Genomic DNA, 19,402 nt, shown 5'->3' with positions numbered 1-19,402 from the left:
GGGGGAATTGTGGGGGGATGTTTCTAACTAAATGAACGATTAAATCAAATAAAAAAAATTAAACAGTGGATTTATTATTGTATAGCCACATTGCAATTGATATTTTCTTTTACGATTTGAAGAGTCCTTTGAATTTTTGGATAACAAGCACAAATTTTTAGCAATGCCCCCTACCCCCACCCATTTATAAAATCATTAAGAATTAAATGGCATTAAATATTATGTAATTTTTCCAACTTTAAATATTTGGCCAACTAAACATGAAACTATTTTTCTAAGTTCTAATAATATTGTATGATATTTGTATTCTCAGTATTAGTACCTTTCAAATCTCTTAATTTAAACATATTTCAGATATTGAGTATATTGGTCAGGGGAGTTGTTATTATTGAACACTAAATGGGTGGTATTGGGAGCAAGCTGGAGGAAATCCAGGAGTTTGAACAGGCCCAGCAAGAGATGGAAAAACAAGAGGTTGGATTTTAATTATCTTTATAACTGGTAGCTACCGGGGAAAGGGAATGTCATTCTGGCAAACAATTCTAAGTGAAAATTTCCCCACAACCCTCTCCCCTTAATCCCCCTACTTGCCCACTTCCCTTCAGTTATACCTGGCTGAATAGCATCCCGGCCCTGGTACCTGCAATTTCTTTATTGTTGATATTTTTTGATTAGCCACCTGTGCCAGCCAGCTCGAGTAAATAATCGACTAAGAAATTAGAGTTACCACAAAAGGACTTAGAACTCGAACTTTTTTTTTAGCTTATCTACTATATTACCCTAATCTTTCGCCTGTCTGGCCAATTTGTGAATGTTTTTCTTGTTCTTTGTATTATTTTACTAAGCTACTAGGTATACTTAATAAAATTTTAACACCTTTTTGTTATTTGGTTATTAATTCAAACATTTTTATAGGAACCCAAGCGTAAATTAAGCATGCGGGAGAAGCTGCGGACGCGTATTCTGCGGGGAGACCCGCGCAGCGCGTCTGACGGTGTCGATAGAACGCCCATTGCGCTAAGTAAACAAAGTGGTAGTGAATTATCTTCGACAACTATTGAAATGAACACACCAGAGGTAAGTTTTTAACCTATGTTATATATCAAATTTTTTAGGAGACAATAACTTTTCTACTATTAAAAAATAATATTTATCTTCATGACAAAAAGTAGGTAGGTATAAGATTGAGAAAAAATCTATAGTATTTTTTTCTGAAGCTTGAACATTTTTTACTGCCATAGTAAGAGTTGAATTCGTTCGTTGGTTTGCTTGGCTTCAAAGCATATTTCCCATTATTTTCAAATATAATGTGTTATTTTAGAACAAGTTGAAAACGCTGTCCCTAGTTGATCCAAGATCACCAGGAGAAATTGATAGAACACCAATTCAGGTATTTCTATTTGCCTCGCCTCTTGTTTCTTTACTTGTCCTTGTTTAAATACATTATGATTATTTGGATTTGGCTCCGGCTCCGACCTAAAATCAAAAAAAAACTGGTCATATTTTTTTGCCAAGTATATTTTTTACTTTTGAAGGTTTTTAAAGTTCCATTTTTGACAAAAATCTCTTATTTTAGCTAACCCGGATCGGAGCCGTTTTTTAACGAAAATAACGGCTCCGACTTAGCAAAATATGGCGGCTCCCGACTCAAGCTCTACAACGCCGCCATTAGGCTATTGTTATAATTTTCAGCCGTTTTTTGCGATTTATTAAACACGAACACACACTCCAACTACCATTTTGCATTGTAGATCGAGGAACAACCGGTACGTCGACGAGTATTGGCGGGAGACGAATGCGAGACTCCCGTTAGATCCGCCGTTCACCACAGTTTAGTCAACAAATTAGAATTGGATGCTAGGACACAGCTAATCATTGATGATGGTTCAAGGTAAGTTGCCATTGGTTATGCCGAATCTACTCTAAAGATAGTATTATGTTGTCACCACAATGTAACCAAAGTAGAATAGAGTACAGCTCAGCAATGACCAGTTGAGATAGTAGTTGGGTTATTTTTTTATATTTTTCAAATTTCCAATTAAAAGCTTTTGAAACATTTTTATATAATAAAATGTTGTTAGATTTAGAGAACATAAATTGTCCAAAAATAGATCAAGTTAATGTAGTTCTTTGTCCCTTCTGCAAACGTGACTTTTCGTCCACAAAAAAATCTAGGCTATAAAATGTCCTCCACCCATTAATGGAGTGTAATGATGTTCTTTAATTACAAAATCTTGGAGCTTCTATTTTTTGAAATCTAGGGATGAAAGTGGTATAGATGGATTAAGCCCAATTGTTGCAGTCAAACCTCCAATTGATGTTATAAATATTCAAAGGTATTGGTTTATTAACATTTTTAGAAGAGATAGCCATGCCCTCCCCATATTATATCATCCATATGCGATTGTCAAGAAAATTTAATGTAACTTCCTTCTTTTTTTTTTTTGACGTATTTAAGATCCTAAATCTAGAACATTGCAACAATAATAGCGTCTCGAGTGGTTTGTTAAAATGTTTTTTTTTTTAATTGTAATCAAATTCCCGTTATTTATTAGGTAAATTGTAATAGCACTGCTTCATTCTAAAGCCTAGTTTTTTCCATTTATTTGTAATTTTCTAAAGCACCTCTACGTATTTAACTATGATCTATTTTCAGTGCTTTGAATGATACCCCCAAAACGTTAGAATTTAGCGGACTAGATACAAATGCAGATGCGGGCAAACCGGCGGTACAAATGCGGGCGGGGGGCGCTAGAGGCCAGCCGCATAAAATTCTGCAAGAACGGCTGCGGTCCGTTGTACAAAGTCAGCTGATCTCTGATACTCCACAAACGGCGCCCGCAGCAGGTAACCTGGTATACGAAGTATAAGTTTTTTTTTGTCTGTAGCTAAAGATTTCGACAAGTACTGAACCGATTGAGCTCTCCATAGTAGGGAGCTTCATATAGTTTCCAGGATGGTAAAGGAAATTTAGTTTTTAGATTTATGTCCTGATGTGATATTAGGCTTTATCAATTAGGGATGGGAATCCGTCGAATTTTTGGGCCGGATTCGGATTCCGGATTCTGAAGGAATCCGTCAAAAAAAGTGACGGATTCTTGCGGATTCCGGATTCTTATTTTTGACGGATTCCGGATTCGGATTCCGGATTCTAGCAGTATTTTAAAAGACCGTCCGTCACAGAGGGATAGCTTTTTTCGTTAATTTATCACTATGTTACTTAGTTGAAGCCTTGATTTGTTTCAAGTGTTGACTTCCAGCATAACTAAAACATTTACATCACATTAGTAAATTTAAAAATTTAAGTGCTACGTATGTCCTAAAAATGTGCTTGGTATTTTCTAACCTATTTAAATTAAATTTAGCCTACCAATTTAGAATCCGGAATCCGCTATAAAAAACGGATTCCGGATCCGGATTCGGATTCCAAAATTGGCCGAAAATTGGGCGGATTCCGGATTCCGGATTCGGATTCCGGATCCGGATTCCCATCACTATTATCAATGTTCCTACCTCTTTTAATGCAAAAGAGCGCAGATGCTAGTTAAACGTATTATGTTGCAAGGACGGACATACCTCAGATATAGAAGCTATGCTGAAAGAAATATTAGATCTAATTAGAACATTTTTATTAGTTAATCTTTTCGCGAGATCTCTTGGTACAAACCAACAGACGAACATCTTCAGAGATGGCATAAAAAAACCACGTGGTTTAAATCAAGTGGTTTAAACCAAAAAAAAACAAAGCTTTAAAAAAATAAAAAAAACCAAGGTGGGATGGTTTAAATGTTTTTTTTTTTAAATATTTATACAAAGGCCTATCTTTCTAGTTATATCTTTTCATAACGTAAATAATACAGTAAATAACTGTCAGTCAGGGGTGTTTTCCAAAAAAAAACAAACTGGTTTGTTCTTTTTTAAAAAAAACCTGGTTTTTTTCCATCTCTGAACATCTTCCCCTTTTTTTCTTATTGGAATTATTTTTTTTTTCAGGAGATATTATTCTGGATGAGTCAAATATGAGTGTTACCAGCAGTAATGATACCTCCTTAGTCATATAAACTTTCCTTATGGACAGATTTTTTCTAAATAGTTGTGTTTTTACAAAGCAAAATTTTATATTGTAAAAAAAGAATAGAATAATAGTGTTGTACATCAGTTTATCGTACATTAATTTTCACTACTTTTTAAAAAATCCTCTTATTCTACAATCTTAAACATTAATGAAAATTTATCTATATATTTTTTTTTTATAAAACTACTTTTAGATACATTTATATTCTATTTATGTGATATTTTAAAATTGTTATGACATTTTGACATATGATAATATTACGCTTACCATATGACCTATTATGACCTGAAATATTACGCTTCAAAATTTAAACCCACTATATATAATTATACATTTATGAATAGTATGCAGAAAGGCTATGAAATTGATGATGGTGTAAAAGAGCGCTAGGTACTTCAAGTGTCTTATTTTTCAAGTTTCTAAGAGAAAGAATATATTATTACTAGTGGCTTCGCCCCTAGCCTCTAGGGGCTTTGCCCCAAGAGGTATAATTACATCTTCTATTACTTACCCAGCAGAACGGATCACAAATTTTCGCACCTACCCAGCAGGAAAACATTTTGCGATTAAATTCTCAAAATTCGTAAAATTCGTAAATTTCGTAAATTTCGTAAAATTCGTAAAATTTGTAAAATTCGTAAAATTTGTAAAAAAAAAAAAAAAAAAAAAAAAAAAAAAATGGGGGGGGGGATTTTTTTGTTTTTGGGGGGGTTGGGGGTGTCCCACCCCCCAGGAAAATAGCTTAAAACCACCACAGGACCAGTAGGTATATTCCCTGAAAGGTAAAGCCCATTCGGTTCAGCGGTTACCGAGATCTTAAGCTTCAGACGGACAGACGGACAGACAGACAGACAGACGGACAGACATCGTTCTACTTTGTATTATAGATAAAGGGGGGGGGGGTTTAATGCAACCATCTCGTAATCAGTGAGCAAATGGCACTTAGAATTCGAATTTCCATCTGAAATTTTGCACGAGTAATCCTTGGTAGGTCTATTTTCCCTAAATCGAACAAAAAGTTGGAAAATTAACGGCTGGCGGCTTAGCTGTTTTGCCATTTTTTGGATATCTATAGTACACATTCGTCACGAAACCTATCTCCACATAATACTTGTTTCCATTCCAAAACTCTATTAAACGGTTCTAGACGGTAGCTGTTGGTACTAGAAGTTTCAAAAAAGGTTTTTGCTATCATTTAACATGAATTAAACCAAAAATATGTTTTAAAAAGTTGATTCCTACGTAATTGATGATGGATTTACTCTAAAAATAGGCAAAAAACGGCTAAACGGCTGAGCCGCCAGCTATTACTTTTCCAACTTTTTGTTCGATTTAGGGAAAATAGACCTATCAAGGATTACTCATGCAAAAGTTTAGATCGAAATTCCAATTCTAAGTGCCATTTGCTCACTGATTACGAGATGGTTGCATTACCCCCCCCCCCCCCCCCCCTTAAAGACCTAATAAAAAATAGAAATTTTCACCCATTTATTATATTGAAGTTTGTTGAAAAAATGTAAAAAGTATTTTTTTTTGCCTTTAAATTTCGAAGTTATTTTTTTATGTATCTTAAGCTTCTTTGGAAAGATTAAAATATTAGACACTCTGATACATTTAAATCAATTCATTGTCCTTTCTGTTATACCTATAAAATAAGTTAATGAAATATTTTTCTTAATTCAGAATATAAAATGAGTGTGTTAGAATTATCATCGGATAACCTAGTTACCATAGAAGAAAAATTTAAGAATGTAAGTATTTTTTTTTTATCTTATAGCGGCTGCGTTCCTTAGATCTAGGTGCTGGGCTATATAATATATTCAAAGTGGTAGGAAGGAGACAGTAAATTAGTTCTAAACCATCCTAGGATCAATGTGAAGCATACTTATAAAGGAGAAATTGGTCATGTTTAAATAATCTAATGTTCGCACTTTATTATCCGTTCTTATTACTTATAATGTAGTTGAAGTTGACAGCGCTTGTAAATGTGCAAAAAATATGGTTTATTTGCGAGCTTTCTCTATTCGCTCACTCTTGTCACTGGTGATTTTTAGGTTTGAACACTTGTGCAATTTTAGCTTTGTAGTACTTTTTTTTAAAAATTAAAACTGTCAAATATTAGTCATCAGGCATATGGGTTGTTTGTTACAGATTCAACCCTCAGGTATAACAAACTTTGACATATATTTTTTCAGGTTCGTGAGGTTGGAAACCAGGCCACCTGGAGTTTATCCAGCTGTAAACCTGGCTACGGTGTGCATCAACTTAGGGATGGGTCGCTAGACACTTATTGGCAGGTAGACATGATACTTGTATATTCAGAGTACCAGATTTTTTCACCGGATGCAAAACAAATTGCTGAAATTTTCAGTCAGGAAAAGACCATGTTTTATTATCTGTAGATTAAAATCATATGTGACCTACATAGGGCCAATACGAAACTTCCTTGTAGCCTACAGCCCACACACACACCCAGAGTGTAAATATCTGTGCACGCACTTAATTCATTTTTTATTTAGTCTGATGGACATCTGCCACACTTGGTTAATATTCAGTTCAAGAGGAAAACCACTATTCATGTAAGTGTGATTTTTTACAACGAGGGAGGGGACATAGACCGGACTGGTACCTTAAGTTTAATCAACATGTTCTCTCAATTTTATCTTTAAACCGACAGTGTCTGAACCTTTAAAGAAAATTGTTTTGTTTATCATTATTGTGGATATATACTAAATTATTCGTTCATTGTCTTATCCCTTAAGATCCTTGAAATTACGGATTCACTATCCGCGGAAAACTGTTTATGACAACCTGCTAGAAAAGTTTATTGAGTTTATTATTCGTTGAAAATGTTCTTATACGATAGGATACATGACTTAGTGGCTTAAAAAACAGGTTGAAATCCAGCTGATATTTATCGGTTTCGACACCATACTGTAAAACTAATGGACATAATTATCATTTATTTTTGTTTAGAATGTTGCAATATATACAGATTACAAGCTGGATGAAAGTTATACCCCGACAAAAATATCTGTACGAGTTGGGACTAATTTTAATGATCTTCAAGAAATTGAGGTAGTATTGTTATAAATCAATAGTAGAATAAATATGATTGAAAAGAAGCAAATCAATTATAAGCAAATAGCATTCGAATGGCATTTGACAGAGGTTTATATCTTTCAAATAAGAAATGCTAGAATTAAACTTTACTTTAATTTTTTATGAAGATTTCTTGTATGAATGAGCATCTAGTATAAAACTTTAATTGCTTTGGCGTTAAGTCTGTCGGTCATTCTACAAAAAACCTAAATCATATTTAGTAAAATGTTTGGTGATTCTCTACTCTATACTTTACTTTATCTGTTTTAAATTTTTTGATTTTTGGTTGTGCAGTGGATGCTATTTTCCTTTTTTTACATCCAAATTAATAAAACAATTTTAGGTAGTTGATATTCAAGAGCCCAGTGGTTGGATTGTAATACCCCTAAAAGATATTAATGACAAATTGATAAGAACTTTTATGCTTCAAATTGCTGTTCTACAAAACCATCAACAAGTAAGTTATAATGTTGTTTTGTCCCTTACTTTTTAACCAGCCGATAAGGATATTTAAGCCAGGGGTAGTATTTTTTATTTCATCCTTAAAATAAGTCAACTATCTATACGTAAACTGTTGAATTTTTTAGGATAAAACTTAGCAGGGGTGTATATTCTGCATGGGATCCCCGGCTCAGGGGGGGGGAAAAAAAATAAAAAATTAGTGGTTGGAGGGAAAAAAAATGTAAAAATTAAGAAAACTGAAAACATTTTTTCCATTTAGCCCCCCTCCTTGGTTAAAAAAACTAAAAAAATGTGTGGTAGGAGGGATAAAATAAATAAGATATAGAGTTCTTTAAATATTTTTCTATTTTCCCCCCTACTTTTTAAGAAAAATCTAGGGGGGAAAAAAAATAAAAAATTTTGTAGCAGGGGAAAAAAAATAAATCTTGTGCAGAATATACACCCCTGAAACTTAGTCAAAGAAAAATTATAGTGTCCAAAAATATTTTAAGTTACTGATTGATTGACTATCTTGCACAATAAATGTATTGTTTCAGGGTAGAGATACGCACATGCGTCAGATCAAAATCCATTCACCTGTTCAGGATAAACCTATTTCCATAGCGCAGTACGCTAACTTTACTTCTATGGAGTATAATATGTTTCAGAATATTAGATGATTATTTTTATTATTTGTTTGTTTCATAGTAATTTGGCAGCAAACAGGTTATACACCTGTTAAGGTTTATAAAAGGGGGGGGGGGGGGGCGAAAGTGACACTTTTTGAAACCAAAACTAAAAGTCAACAAAGGAACTCAACTAAAAAAAGAGTTACAGGTCTGAGATTTTGCATGGCAGCTGCTTTATAGGAGTACAATATGGAACCGTGAAGAAACGGCGGCTCAACCGCCGAAAACCGCCGTTTTCCGCCAAATTTTTTTGCCTTTTCTCGGTGGTTTTCGGCGGTTTAGTTTGACTTTTAGTTTTGGTTTCAAAAAGTGTCACTTTCGCCCCCCCCCCCCCTTTTTTGACCATGGAGTCAGAAATGTTTCCTGTCGTAAATTGAAATAACTGCAAGGAGTTTTTAATACGTAGGTACATAAATATCCCCTCGTTTAATAGATATTGGCTGCAAGCAAGTCTTATTCTAGGAGTTAAATCATTATGAAACTTTAAAAATCTCTGTGATGATTATTATTATTTTTAACTGTGATATTAGATTAATTGACGAACACAAAAGAAAGATATTTTTCTTAAGTCGAAATATCTCTGAATATAACCATGCCACCAAAATTTAAGTTTAGATGAATTTCAGACAACGTTTTACAAGTTTTATAAAATCCAAAATGCCCACCTCCGTCGCTTCTCCTGCTAAGGCCGTCGCTTCTCCCGCTAAGAAACCCAGAGTTGAGGAGTCTTCAGATATCTTGCAGGTAAGCCTTGCCGTTTTAGAGATCATAATGTACACATAAGCATGATTCTTTTAAATTGTATTCAATATTGTCCTAATAGTTTTAAACTTTCCCACCAATCTCGTAATTTTTTGGCCCTTAAGGCCTCATCTCCATAAGGTTTGTATGTAAGCCTACCTTATGGCTAAATCTCTACCTACTAAGGATTTTAGTAACTTGTCCTATGTCCATTTAACATCGTATTTCAAATGTTTTAGGTTAAAAGTAAACGAAAATATTTCTAATCGTTCTTTGCAGTAATTGGAAGTCTTATCTGCCTAGAAGTATTTTGTTTGTTTCTTTTAAAACTGATTTTCAATCTATATGATAGGATTTTTCGATTTTACAGAAAAATATATCTTATACTACTCACCACCTAAACATATTTTTTAGGTGGCCAAGTTAACTGAGCATGCCATAATTCCTACCCGTGGAAGCAAGCTGGCCGCTGGATATGACCTTTATTCTGCCTATGACTACACCATTCCCCCAAGGGGAAAGGTTCTCGCCAAGACAGACATTCAGGTACTTCATTTATTTATTTTTCCTAATAGAATTTTCGTTGTGTAATGTTTATATAATATTAATTGGAGGGGGGGGGGGGGGGGTATTTAACCATCTCGTAATCAGTTCAAAAATGTTACTTTTAAAGTCCTTATTTCTTGATGACAATTGGCATTAGTAATCCTTGGTAGTTCTATTTTCCCCAAATTAAAAAAAAAAATTTAAAAGGAATGGCTATTAGTCCGTTGAACCCCCCCCCCCCTTTTAATTAGTTTTAGAATTATATGTTGGTTTAACATTATATCTTTGATGCTAACTTATACCTTACTAGGATTTCTTAGGAATATATCTTCTCGTATCGTGTAAATGATATAAAATAGATCTTGAATTAACAAAAATATTTTGTTTAGATTAAAGTCCCACATGGAACTTATGGTCGTGTAGCTCCCCGCTCTGGGTTGGCCTGGAAGCAACATATTGACATCGGAGCTGGCGTTGTCGACGAAGACTACAGGTGTGTTTTACTTAAAATTGTACCTGGCGGTCGGGTACGTTAAATTGATGAACGTTGCGTACTACACCCCAGTGATAATAATATACAAATAACCTAATAAAAATGATTCTATCAAGTACCTTAAGTTTTTTAGCCAAAAAATAAGATTCTGCTTTTTTACTTTTTTACCAACGCAATTTACAATTATAATTTAGTACAAGAACATTAAGTTTTTAAGCCTATTAATGAGCCAGACCTAAACGGAGCCGGAGCCGGGAGAAGCAACATTTTTGGTGGAGCCGGAGCCGTATTTTTCGTTAAAAACGGCTCCGGCTCCGTATTTCTATTTCCATATAATAAACTGAAAAACTATTGTTACTTAACAAATAGACACACATCCTTCTACTTTTATATAGCTTTAATCAAATAAAAGCAAAATATTTTATATTATTTATCTTATTTTATCAAATTCAATAATGAAAAAAAATTGATATATTAATTTCAAGGTAGGAGCCGGAGCCGCATCAAAATTATACGGCTCCGACACCCTGGTTTTCAGTGTATTTTACAGTCCTATGTCTGAATTAACGGAATTAACCATTTGGTCGATCATCTAATACCAGAAACATTTATTGACTATCTGGCTTTCAGTGTGGTAACAAATCCTTTGATGGAAGGTGTGCTATAATCTTGTTTTTAATGGCAGGGGTAACGTTGGCGTAGTGATGTTCAACCACAGCGAGGTGGAGGTATCCATCAAGGCTGGTGACAGAATTGCTCAGCTTGTCTGCGAGAAGATTTCCTACCCAGAGATCCAGGTAGATCAACTTATCCTTATATTAAAGTAACAACCTTTACCCTCTTAAGAGAAATCACCATTTTAAAAACTAAAGTTCCTCTCCCTAATAGAGGCCTCGAGGGGCATTACCGTCTCAGTATATTGATATGACAAAAGAGGATAAAATAATTTTCCCAAAATTCTTATTTTCTGATTTCTTCTTTTGGTATCTAAATCTTTTATTTTGGTTAAGTGATACTTAAGAAAGGCCTTTTAAAAAAATTAATAATTATGCTTTAGATATTATTTATACTCTAATTTTATTTAGGAGTTCGAAACTCTTGACGATACTGAGAGAGGCGAGGGAGGATTTGGTTCTACTGGCACAAACTAATCATTTCATCAAATCAGAAGCCGACCCTTTTTTAATAAAATAGATTTTACCCTTTTTTATTGATATTTTATTAAATATTATAAACATTTGATTGGTTTAGTTTTTGAACCTTTTATTTTTAACATGTAGGTATAAAAGTTACTACAATTACATTGTTCATTAATAAAAAAAAAAGTTGAAATTTTTTTTAAAACACTCAGATTTTTTTTATTCATTATTCATGTAATTTTGCAAAACTTTACTTTGAATAGGTAATATTTGATCTAAAGAGAACTTATAAATTTTAGTTGCTTTTGAATAGATATTAGAACAAAAAATCAGTTTTGAAAAAATATTTTATATTATAAAGTCGATTTTACTATATCTTTGATCTCAAAGAAACTAAAAAAGAATGACATTTATGAAATAATCGGCATATCTTATTAAAAAATGTGATAATGAAAAAATTACGCTTATAGTATTATATTCTATTTTTATACTAAAAACAAACATTTTAAGATTTTAATAAAGTTTTATATTAAATCACGTCTATCTTAGTTTAGTTTTATGTTTTGTTTATGTGAAGCAAGTCTACTCTACAATTTAGCCATGTCAGTTCGGTAGGTTTCAGACAAAATAGGCTCTTATCATCTGGAAGGGTTGGTTTTGGAATTAGAAATTTTATTCCCAAAGTTTTCAGTTTTTCACAAAAAGTAACTTTTCTTTTTTATCTTTACTATACTTGTTAAACTTTTACCATTTACTTAAAAATGCATCCGTTTAATAATCATTACTTAAACAATAAAGGAAATAAGGTACATAATAGTTATTTCTTTCATCGTATTATAAACCGCTTTCCGCGGATATAGAATGTACAATTATAAGATTAAAACCAGTTTTTTAGCCCCGAGGTGCCGATGGTGACTAACCCCTCCCCCCCCCCTAAAAATTTTTTTTCTAATTTTTCTTTTAAATCTAAAATACTAAAAATTAGTTTGTTCAAACCTCTTGGGGCAAAGCCCCTAGAGGCTAGGGGCGAAGCCGCTAGTTAAATATATAGAAAGAGTATTTAATTGACAATATAATTAACAGTTTATTACTAAAAATTAACATATATTTAATACAATAAATATAATATTTAAGCAAGCACATGAAAAGCGAAGCTTTTTCTACTTGTAAGTTCTGATTATCCGTATGTCTGACAGTTCGTAATAAACAGTTCTGATCGTACATTTCTTTAGGCTTGTTATAATAGTCTTATCGATTTAAAACTACATAAGAACGTCATTACCTCAATTTCAAAAAGAATTATTTGTACGCTAAATTAACACAAAAGGGAGAGTTGCATGTAGTGCATTTCAGAAAAAAATATATTTCAAAGAAAAAGTTATAAATATACCATCAAACCTTTTTATTTTTGTAATACAATAATTAACAAGCAATAAGACATTACTGAATTGGTCGTCATTCTGTTTCTGTGGAAATAAGGAGCTAAATAAATTACATATTAAGTCTTAATATTTTAAAATTATTATGCCATATAGATGTAGTTTAAACCATTTTGACCAGGAAAAAATATTCGGTTCACTGAATTAAGTTCAAGTGCATATCGTGCAACTACCCCTTTAAACGTGACGAAAAAAAGATTGTTTTTCTATTCTTTTCTAATAGCTTTTAATATCGAAAGCATAAATGTTTATGATTTAGATTCGCTTTTAAAGATGTTGTCATCCTTGTTTCTACAATTAAAGTTTGAATAGGTTATGGCACTTCTATCGGGACCCAATCCAAAGCCCTGAAAATAAAAAGGTTTTAAAAATTTTACTCAAATGTGCAATTTCCCTTTAAGTGTCTTGTCGAGCACAGAAACGTCCCTCCCCCCTCTCATTCTAAATATTATTTCAGTGCTCGATAGGCGTTTTGAGGATAAGCACTCATAAACCTTTGATGTTAGTACCAAGTCATTAACATCTCTTTGATTGTACGACCTTTGTCTGGAAGTCTTAACTGTGCATTGTAATAAGTTGAGCATATTTTTCGCTTTCATGGATATGATTGTTTTTGTTATATTTATTTTTTTCTTGCATATTTAGATCACCTTGAATTGATGCAGGAAAACATCTTAATTAGGTGCAGGGCTATATATTAAGTAGAGTTATAAAGTTTATGCGTAAAAATAAAAAGTGATAAATAAACCAACAGTAATCTATAATACAAAGTAGAACGATGTCTCTCTGTCTGTCCGTCCGTCCGTCCCTTAAGATCTCGGTAACCACTGAACCGATCGGATTCTACTCTTCAGGGAATATAACTACTGGTCCTGTGGTGGTTTTAGGCTATTTTCTTGGGAGGTGGGACACCCCCAACCCCCTCAAAAACAAAAAATCCCCCCCCCATTTTTTTTTGTAGGAGATTTCCTTGGTCCTTTTACGTATTTCGCCCAAATTTTTTTTATCAACACTTGGGGCAAAGCCCCTAGAGGCTAGGGGCGAAGCCGCTAGTACAGCTATACAGTGGCTTGCGGTAGGAGCGTTTTAACGACCCCTATTAAATTAAAATTTGGAAGGTCCGCCTTGCCCTTTTTTCACCCCTGAATTGTTTCATACCCCCTGATGTATCGCTGTGCACTCAACTGATTTATATTTTACCCCTTATATTAGATTTCATAGATAATATACATTATCAAACGCAGTCCTATTTCATAAAGTCTACCTGCCCTCATAGCCTTGGCTAAAATCTGGCAAAGTTTACATTTACTAAATATTTGGTACAGAGGCAATTTTAATTGTATTGGCTATATTAAAGGTGTGGCATCTGTCTATTTTCAGAGCGGCTTATCTTGGCATTTCTTAAAAGGCAACGTCGCTGGTTGCAGCTGTGAAATGTCAAACATGTTTAAAAGCTAAATCCGCCGATGACCATTTAAGCATTTGCAAGTGGGATGAATAGGAAAATGATAAGCTGTAATAAACAAAGCACATATTCTTAATAATAACATAAAAATTGAATTTTTTTTATATAATTATCCTATCTATATAATTTTATTGTCTATGAAATATGCAGAAAAAATATCTCCGTCTCATCTTGGTTCCTACTTTCATTTCTTTACATCCGTCGAAGAGCGAAGCTTCTTTACAGTTTCCACTAAGTCTTGGTATGGTTTTAGGCCATTTTCTGTCCCCTTCCTCCATTCTCTTTCGAAAATATAACCTTTAGATTTTTGGGCAAAGCCACTAGTCTTTATTACTAAGTAGTAAAATATCTGTCTGTCTAACTGCAAAGAAGTCTGTTTGTCTTTCTGAAGCTTAAAAATTCTCTAACCGTTGTGCTTCTCAGGGAATAAACTTACTAATCCTGCAATGTAAAGCCATAAAATGCCCCCCCCCCCCCCACCCCAAAAAAAAGAGAAATCATAAACAGTAGACCTAAACATATAAAATAAATACAATACAACTTTTTGTAAACAGAAGTAAATGTAATATGGATCATGACAGCTATAGAGGTTTAGCCACTTTTTAAAAACAGGATGATTCAAGAGAATTGTCTTTTTAAAACTTAATTATGCATAGATTAAAAAACAATTTTGAATCGTTTGTCCGTCCCTTTTCATATTTAGAATTAAGACTTTGGAGAGTTTAGGTTATTCTATTTGATTTAACCTTTAGATGGTTTTGTGCTTTTTTTCTGCCACTTTTTTCCAATATTTAAATAACTCTATATTATAAAAGGTTGAACATGTTAAGTTAAATGTATTAATTTTACAGACCTGAAATAATTATATTTGAACAAAACGCTTCTGACAGACTGGCGGAGTGATAGAATAGCTTCGCTTCCAAGAATATGAGCAAAGCTTCTCTACAAGTGTTGATTACCTGTTATTACAGTCAAGACAGGGAAGGAGAATCCTTAAACAAAGTACATGAGCAAAACTACTCTTCAAGTGTTGATTACCTGTTATTACAGTCAAGACAGGGTAGGAGAATCCTTGAGGACGGGTTGAAATATCCACTTTCCTTCATTTGCTTGGCAAACCTATAAAATTATTATTTTTGGCAGAAGAAGAATTATTTTGCCTATCATTAACTATTAGGGGAGCGCTACCACCACCACCCAAAGAAAAATGACACATAGAAAAAATTGCCTCACTTCTCGCTAACCAATGACATGATTAAATTCTACTTTTTAGAGAAGCATCACATTACCCCCGGAATGGTTTTAGACTAATTCTACTTACCTCTCCCCTTCAAATATGCTATGGGCTTAGCCAATAATTTTATATGAACTTTATATAACACTCAGCAAATCACACAATTAATATCTATTTACTGAATATCCCTCCTGCAAGATCAATTAGAATCAGGAACTAAATTTCCGAATTAACCGTTGGATTAGAACCCGTTATCAGCCATACTGAAAAATCATGTAAAGCATCGTATTACATACAATTTCCTGCGAATAATAAAATAAACAACAGTTTTGTTAGCCTGGCTGTCAAAACTGGTTTTAATCTTATAATTTTTAAAGAAGGTGTATCAACTTTTTTTTATATAGCTAGCCGGTTCTTTTAGTAAGTAGTAGATGTAAAATTTTTCATAGAGTTCAGATATGCAATCGGTTTTTTTTGTAGACCTCTTATTTTTAAAGTAATTTAAGTTTAAAAAAAAAAATTAAGTCGATTTTAAGGTACTAAAATGCAACAAAAAAAAGAAAGAAAATGGCCATTATGAACAAAAATAGTAAGATCTTTAATTTGACACCTTACTTTTTTAATTCTGTCAGGTAATTATTGAAAAAATCGATTTTTTTAAACCCACGAGAATAAAAACTTTGAACTTAATTTTATCATTTCACAGGTAAAAAAATATGGGTTCATATATACCTTTAGAATCAGAAAAATATTACGAATCCATTGTAAGCAAAATTAAAAAAAAGTAAAAAAATAAACAAATGGCCAATTATATTTTTTGTTCAGGCAACACTTTCGTCTTCCCTTTTTTACCCCCTCTTTACCCCCTTCCCATTTTTATACTCAATTCAAGAATTAAGACGTTGCCTGTATAATATAATATGATATTTTCACATAATTCCTTTTATTGTAGTTTATATACTATATTGTAAACTTTTTTTTCAATTTTGCTTACAATGGATTCGTAATATTTTTCTGATTCTAAAGGTATATATGAACCCATATTTTTTTACCTGTGAAATGATAAAATTAAGTTCAAAGTTTTTATTCTCGTGGGTTTAAAAAAATCGATTTTTTCAATAATTACCTGACAGAATTGAAAAAGTAAGGTGTCAAATTAAAGATCTTACTATTTTTGTTCATAATGGCCATTTTCTTTCTTTTTTTTGTTGCATTTTAGTACCTTAAAATCGACTTAATTTTTTTTTAAAAACTTAAATTACTTTAAAAATAAGTGGTCTACAAAAAAACCAATTGCATATCTGAATTCTATGAAAAATTTTACATCTACTACTTACTAAAAGAACCGGCTAGCTATATAAAAAAAAGATGATACACCTTCTTTAGGATCCGCGGAAAATAACTATTACCTAATTAGCTAGGCAATAATAAAAATATCAAATCAATCTTACCTTCTTCCTAAGAAAAGCTGTTTAAAGTCTAGCAATTTCTTCAGTAGATTGTCATCAAATGACTCCTCTCTATGGTTAATGTTATTTAATGCTAATATTTGTAAATATTTTTCTCAATTCAGTTTGATTCGAATGGGTAAACTGCAGTGGCCTTGGTGGATAAGACGTTGGAGGATAAATTATTGTTCACTCATAATTTTTATGAGATCAAGATTTAATAAAAGTCCCCAAAGTTTTAAAGACAACGACAACGTATGAGAAAGCTGTTTATAAAACTTTTAAAGAAGTATGATTTATATTCCAGTGACCTCTTCCTTCTGAGCTGTGTAAACTGTGTCTTGGGCGTTTTCACCTAGATGCTAGGGACAAAGCTACGAATAAAAAACTCTGGAGTTCTATGGGAGAATTTAGTTGATATGTTTACGCCCCCCCCCCCTACGTTTCCTAGGACACCCCTCTAAAAATAAATTGATTAAAGTCTGAATTATTGGAAAATGTAAATTAACAAAGTTTATAATTTTTGCATTATTCAGTGCATTACGGGTAAGGGAAATGGATATATTAATACTTGGAACTTACACCACATTTTCTACCAAAATAACGATTCCCCCCACCTACTGGATGATAGAACTGACTAATAAATGAGTTCGATGTTAGCAAGTATATTATACATCCATTGTAAGGGAAAATATTAGGAACAACTTTATTATTAAGACACACAAAATTGTTTTTACACACATAAATTGTAAAATTATTCAGAATGATTTTAGGTATTAAATAACATTCCTGAAGTTATTTTGGAGAATATTTTTATTCTTCCCGTTATCTATCCCTCCCTCTCCACTAGGGCTCACAATTACGGGCTGAAAAAACGTGTTGTACACGTTAATTTGACCGCCCCCATTAACGCTTTTCCCGCCGTTTCCGCCGCCATTTTGACTGTAGGCTAAAAATGGCGGTGCCAGGCTGATTCCAAAATCTGTTTCGCTAGGCGAGGCTCGGAATGATTCGTCCTTGGTAGAAAAAAATATTTTACTAAAATCCGTCTTTGAAAACTAAGATTATTTTTTAAAATTCTTTAAATGGACTTAATTACATTTTTGTTAGTTAAAACAATGTTTTAATACTTATTATTTTGTATAGAATTGCTCAAGGAATCATCAGACAAAGTGGATAAAAAGATAAATATTATTTAATTTTTCAAGTAGGTTTTTGATTGATTGAACAATTTTGATATTTAAACCTTTAGTTAAATTTCTTTCCTTAGGGTGCGGGATAAATGTATCATTTTCTGTATTGGGAGTGTGAAACGGTAGATTATCTTTATGTGGAGTAGAGACAGGTTGTTTACCTTCAACTGATACAAAAGGGATGCAAATTTTCAGTGCTTTCCCTCAAAGTGCCTGTCGAGCAATGAACCCCCTAATCTTTTTAGAAAAAAAAATAAGAGAGGGACGGGTTAGTTTTATGTTTGTTTGTGTATTAATTTAAGTTAGGTTAAAGGTAGCCCAGCATGGTAAGATCATCAAAGGTATATGTTAGGTTAGTTTTCGTAAGCTATACCCCTGCGGAAGCCTCTTACCCTGCAGGGCCTGTACCTGCGGTGCTTTGCTTTAACACTGCGGTTCTACTAAGGGGCAAATATGAGCTAACCTAAACTGATTTAGAGTAATCCCCCCTCTTATTGCACAATCTTAGATACAATTAACATCATTAGTTTAATGAAAATAAAAGATAAGCAAATTATTTTAATAATCACGAAACAAATGCATAATTATTTCTTGATCCCTTTATTCCCTGAGTCTGTGTTGATGTGATTTGATGATGGTAGTGGCGGCGGCTGGCGGGGAAATTGTAGCCGTTGCTTACCCCTTCCGCCCGCGGCTGAGTGGAATTTGGGCTGTCTAATTATAGGGTAAATGATAGTCACAAGCAATTGCATGCATAGGAGAATCATATCGTTTCAGACAGACTACATAAAACTTTTATATAATGTCTAGCGGATACTCTTCTAGAAGCCTCTAGGGTCATTTAGGTGCGGGAAACCAACTTTTTTATTTTAGTTTAAAAAGAGTGGGGGAGATTCTTTCTAGTGTTGGTTTCTCTTTGAAGGGTGGTGGTACCCTCCATGGAACTATAAGAAGCTAAATTGTAATGAAGAACCATATCGGTTCAATGGATAACGAGATTCTTAGGTATGGACAGACACACTGACAGACAGATATCCTGTTACTTTTATCTAAGGATTAAGTAATTTATGCCATTATTAGAAGTTGAAATGTATTTGAGGTCATGGAAGCAAACAAAGGTTTCACAGTCCAAGAATTCTTTATAGCTTGTCTTTTTCAAAAATAACAAGAATAATTGATTGCTAAGCGACGTAGAATAGGACAAGTTATCATTATATATTATTCAAAACATAGTATTTTCTGCCCAGTTAGGAATCTATTTATTGATGTACATCCAAAATCCCAAAATTATAGGGATTGGCTCCCCCAAGTAGGGGGTAAAATCTAATATATTTCCAAATTTTTTTTTAAAGGGGGGGGGGAGCGATAAACACCCTTTATATCCCCCCCCCCCCCCT

At 33.2% G+C, this 19,402-nt stretch overlaps 3 protein-coding genes and 1 long non-coding RNA gene across 4 annotated transcripts; 3 read left to right on the top strand and 1 right to left on the bottom strand.

Moving 5' to 3' along the window:
- Nucleotides 1-332: 332 nt before the first annotated feature.
- LOC145322308 (uncharacterized) lies at nucleotides 333-4,520 on the top strand. Its single transcript, XM_080164257.1, has 7 exons — nucleotides 333-474; nucleotides 916-1,077; nucleotides 1,322-1,390; nucleotides 1,752-1,891; nucleotides 2,262-2,336; nucleotides 2,657-2,847; nucleotides 3,994-4,520. The coding sequence occupies exons 1-7, from the start codon at nucleotides 400-402 to the stop codon at nucleotides 4,059-4,061; spliced, it is 780 nt and encodes a 259-aa protein (XP_080020383.1). The 5' UTR covers nucleotides 333-399; the 3' UTR covers nucleotides 4,062-4,520.
- A 1,216-nt stretch (nucleotides 4,521-5,736) lies between these two features.
- APC10 (anaphase-promoting complex subunit 10) lies at nucleotides 5,737-8,386 on the top strand. The gene is made up of 6 exons (XM_080164259.1): nucleotides 5,737-5,826; nucleotides 6,271-6,372; nucleotides 6,595-6,654; nucleotides 7,052-7,153; nucleotides 7,521-7,634; nucleotides 8,176-8,386. Exons 1-6 carry the CDS (start codon nucleotides 5,767-5,769, stop codon nucleotides 8,296-8,298), a joined length of 561 nt encoding a protein of 186 aa, XP_080020385.1. The 5' UTR covers nucleotides 5,737-5,766; the 3' UTR covers nucleotides 8,299-8,386.
- A 511-nt stretch (nucleotides 8,387-8,897) lies between these two features.
- LOC145322312 (deoxyuridine 5'-triphosphate nucleotidohydrolase-like) lies at nucleotides 8,898-11,769 on the top strand. Its single transcript, XM_080164260.1, has 5 exons — nucleotides 8,898-9,051; nucleotides 9,463-9,594; nucleotides 9,984-10,087; nucleotides 10,773-10,884; nucleotides 11,173-11,769. Exons 1-5 carry the CDS (start codon nucleotides 8,923-8,925, stop codon nucleotides 11,236-11,238), a joined length of 543 nt encoding a protein of 180 aa, XP_080020386.1. The 5' UTR covers nucleotides 8,898-8,922; the 3' UTR covers nucleotides 11,239-11,769.
- Nucleotides 11,770-12,685: 916 nt separating this feature from the next.
- On the bottom strand, nucleotides 12,686-16,893 carry LOC145323331 (uncharacterized). Its single transcript, XR_013880923.1, has 3 exons — nucleotides 16,816-16,893; nucleotides 15,169-15,249; nucleotides 12,686-13,012 (listed from the first exon to the last, which is right to left on the bottom strand). It is a non-coding gene; the product is annotated as an uncharacterized LOC145323331 (long non-coding RNA).
- Between the last annotated feature and the right edge of the window lie 2,509 nt (nucleotides 16,894-19,402).

Source organism: Acartia tonsa, chromosome 6, assembly GCF_053477335.1.
Source record: "Acartia tonsa isolate MP-2025a chromosome 6, ASM5347733v1, whole genome shotgun sequence".
NCBI lineage: Eukaryota > Metazoa > Arthropoda > Copepoda > Calanoida > Acartiidae > Acartia > Acartia tonsa.
This window is presented reverse-complemented; position numbering and strand designations above follow the sequence as displayed.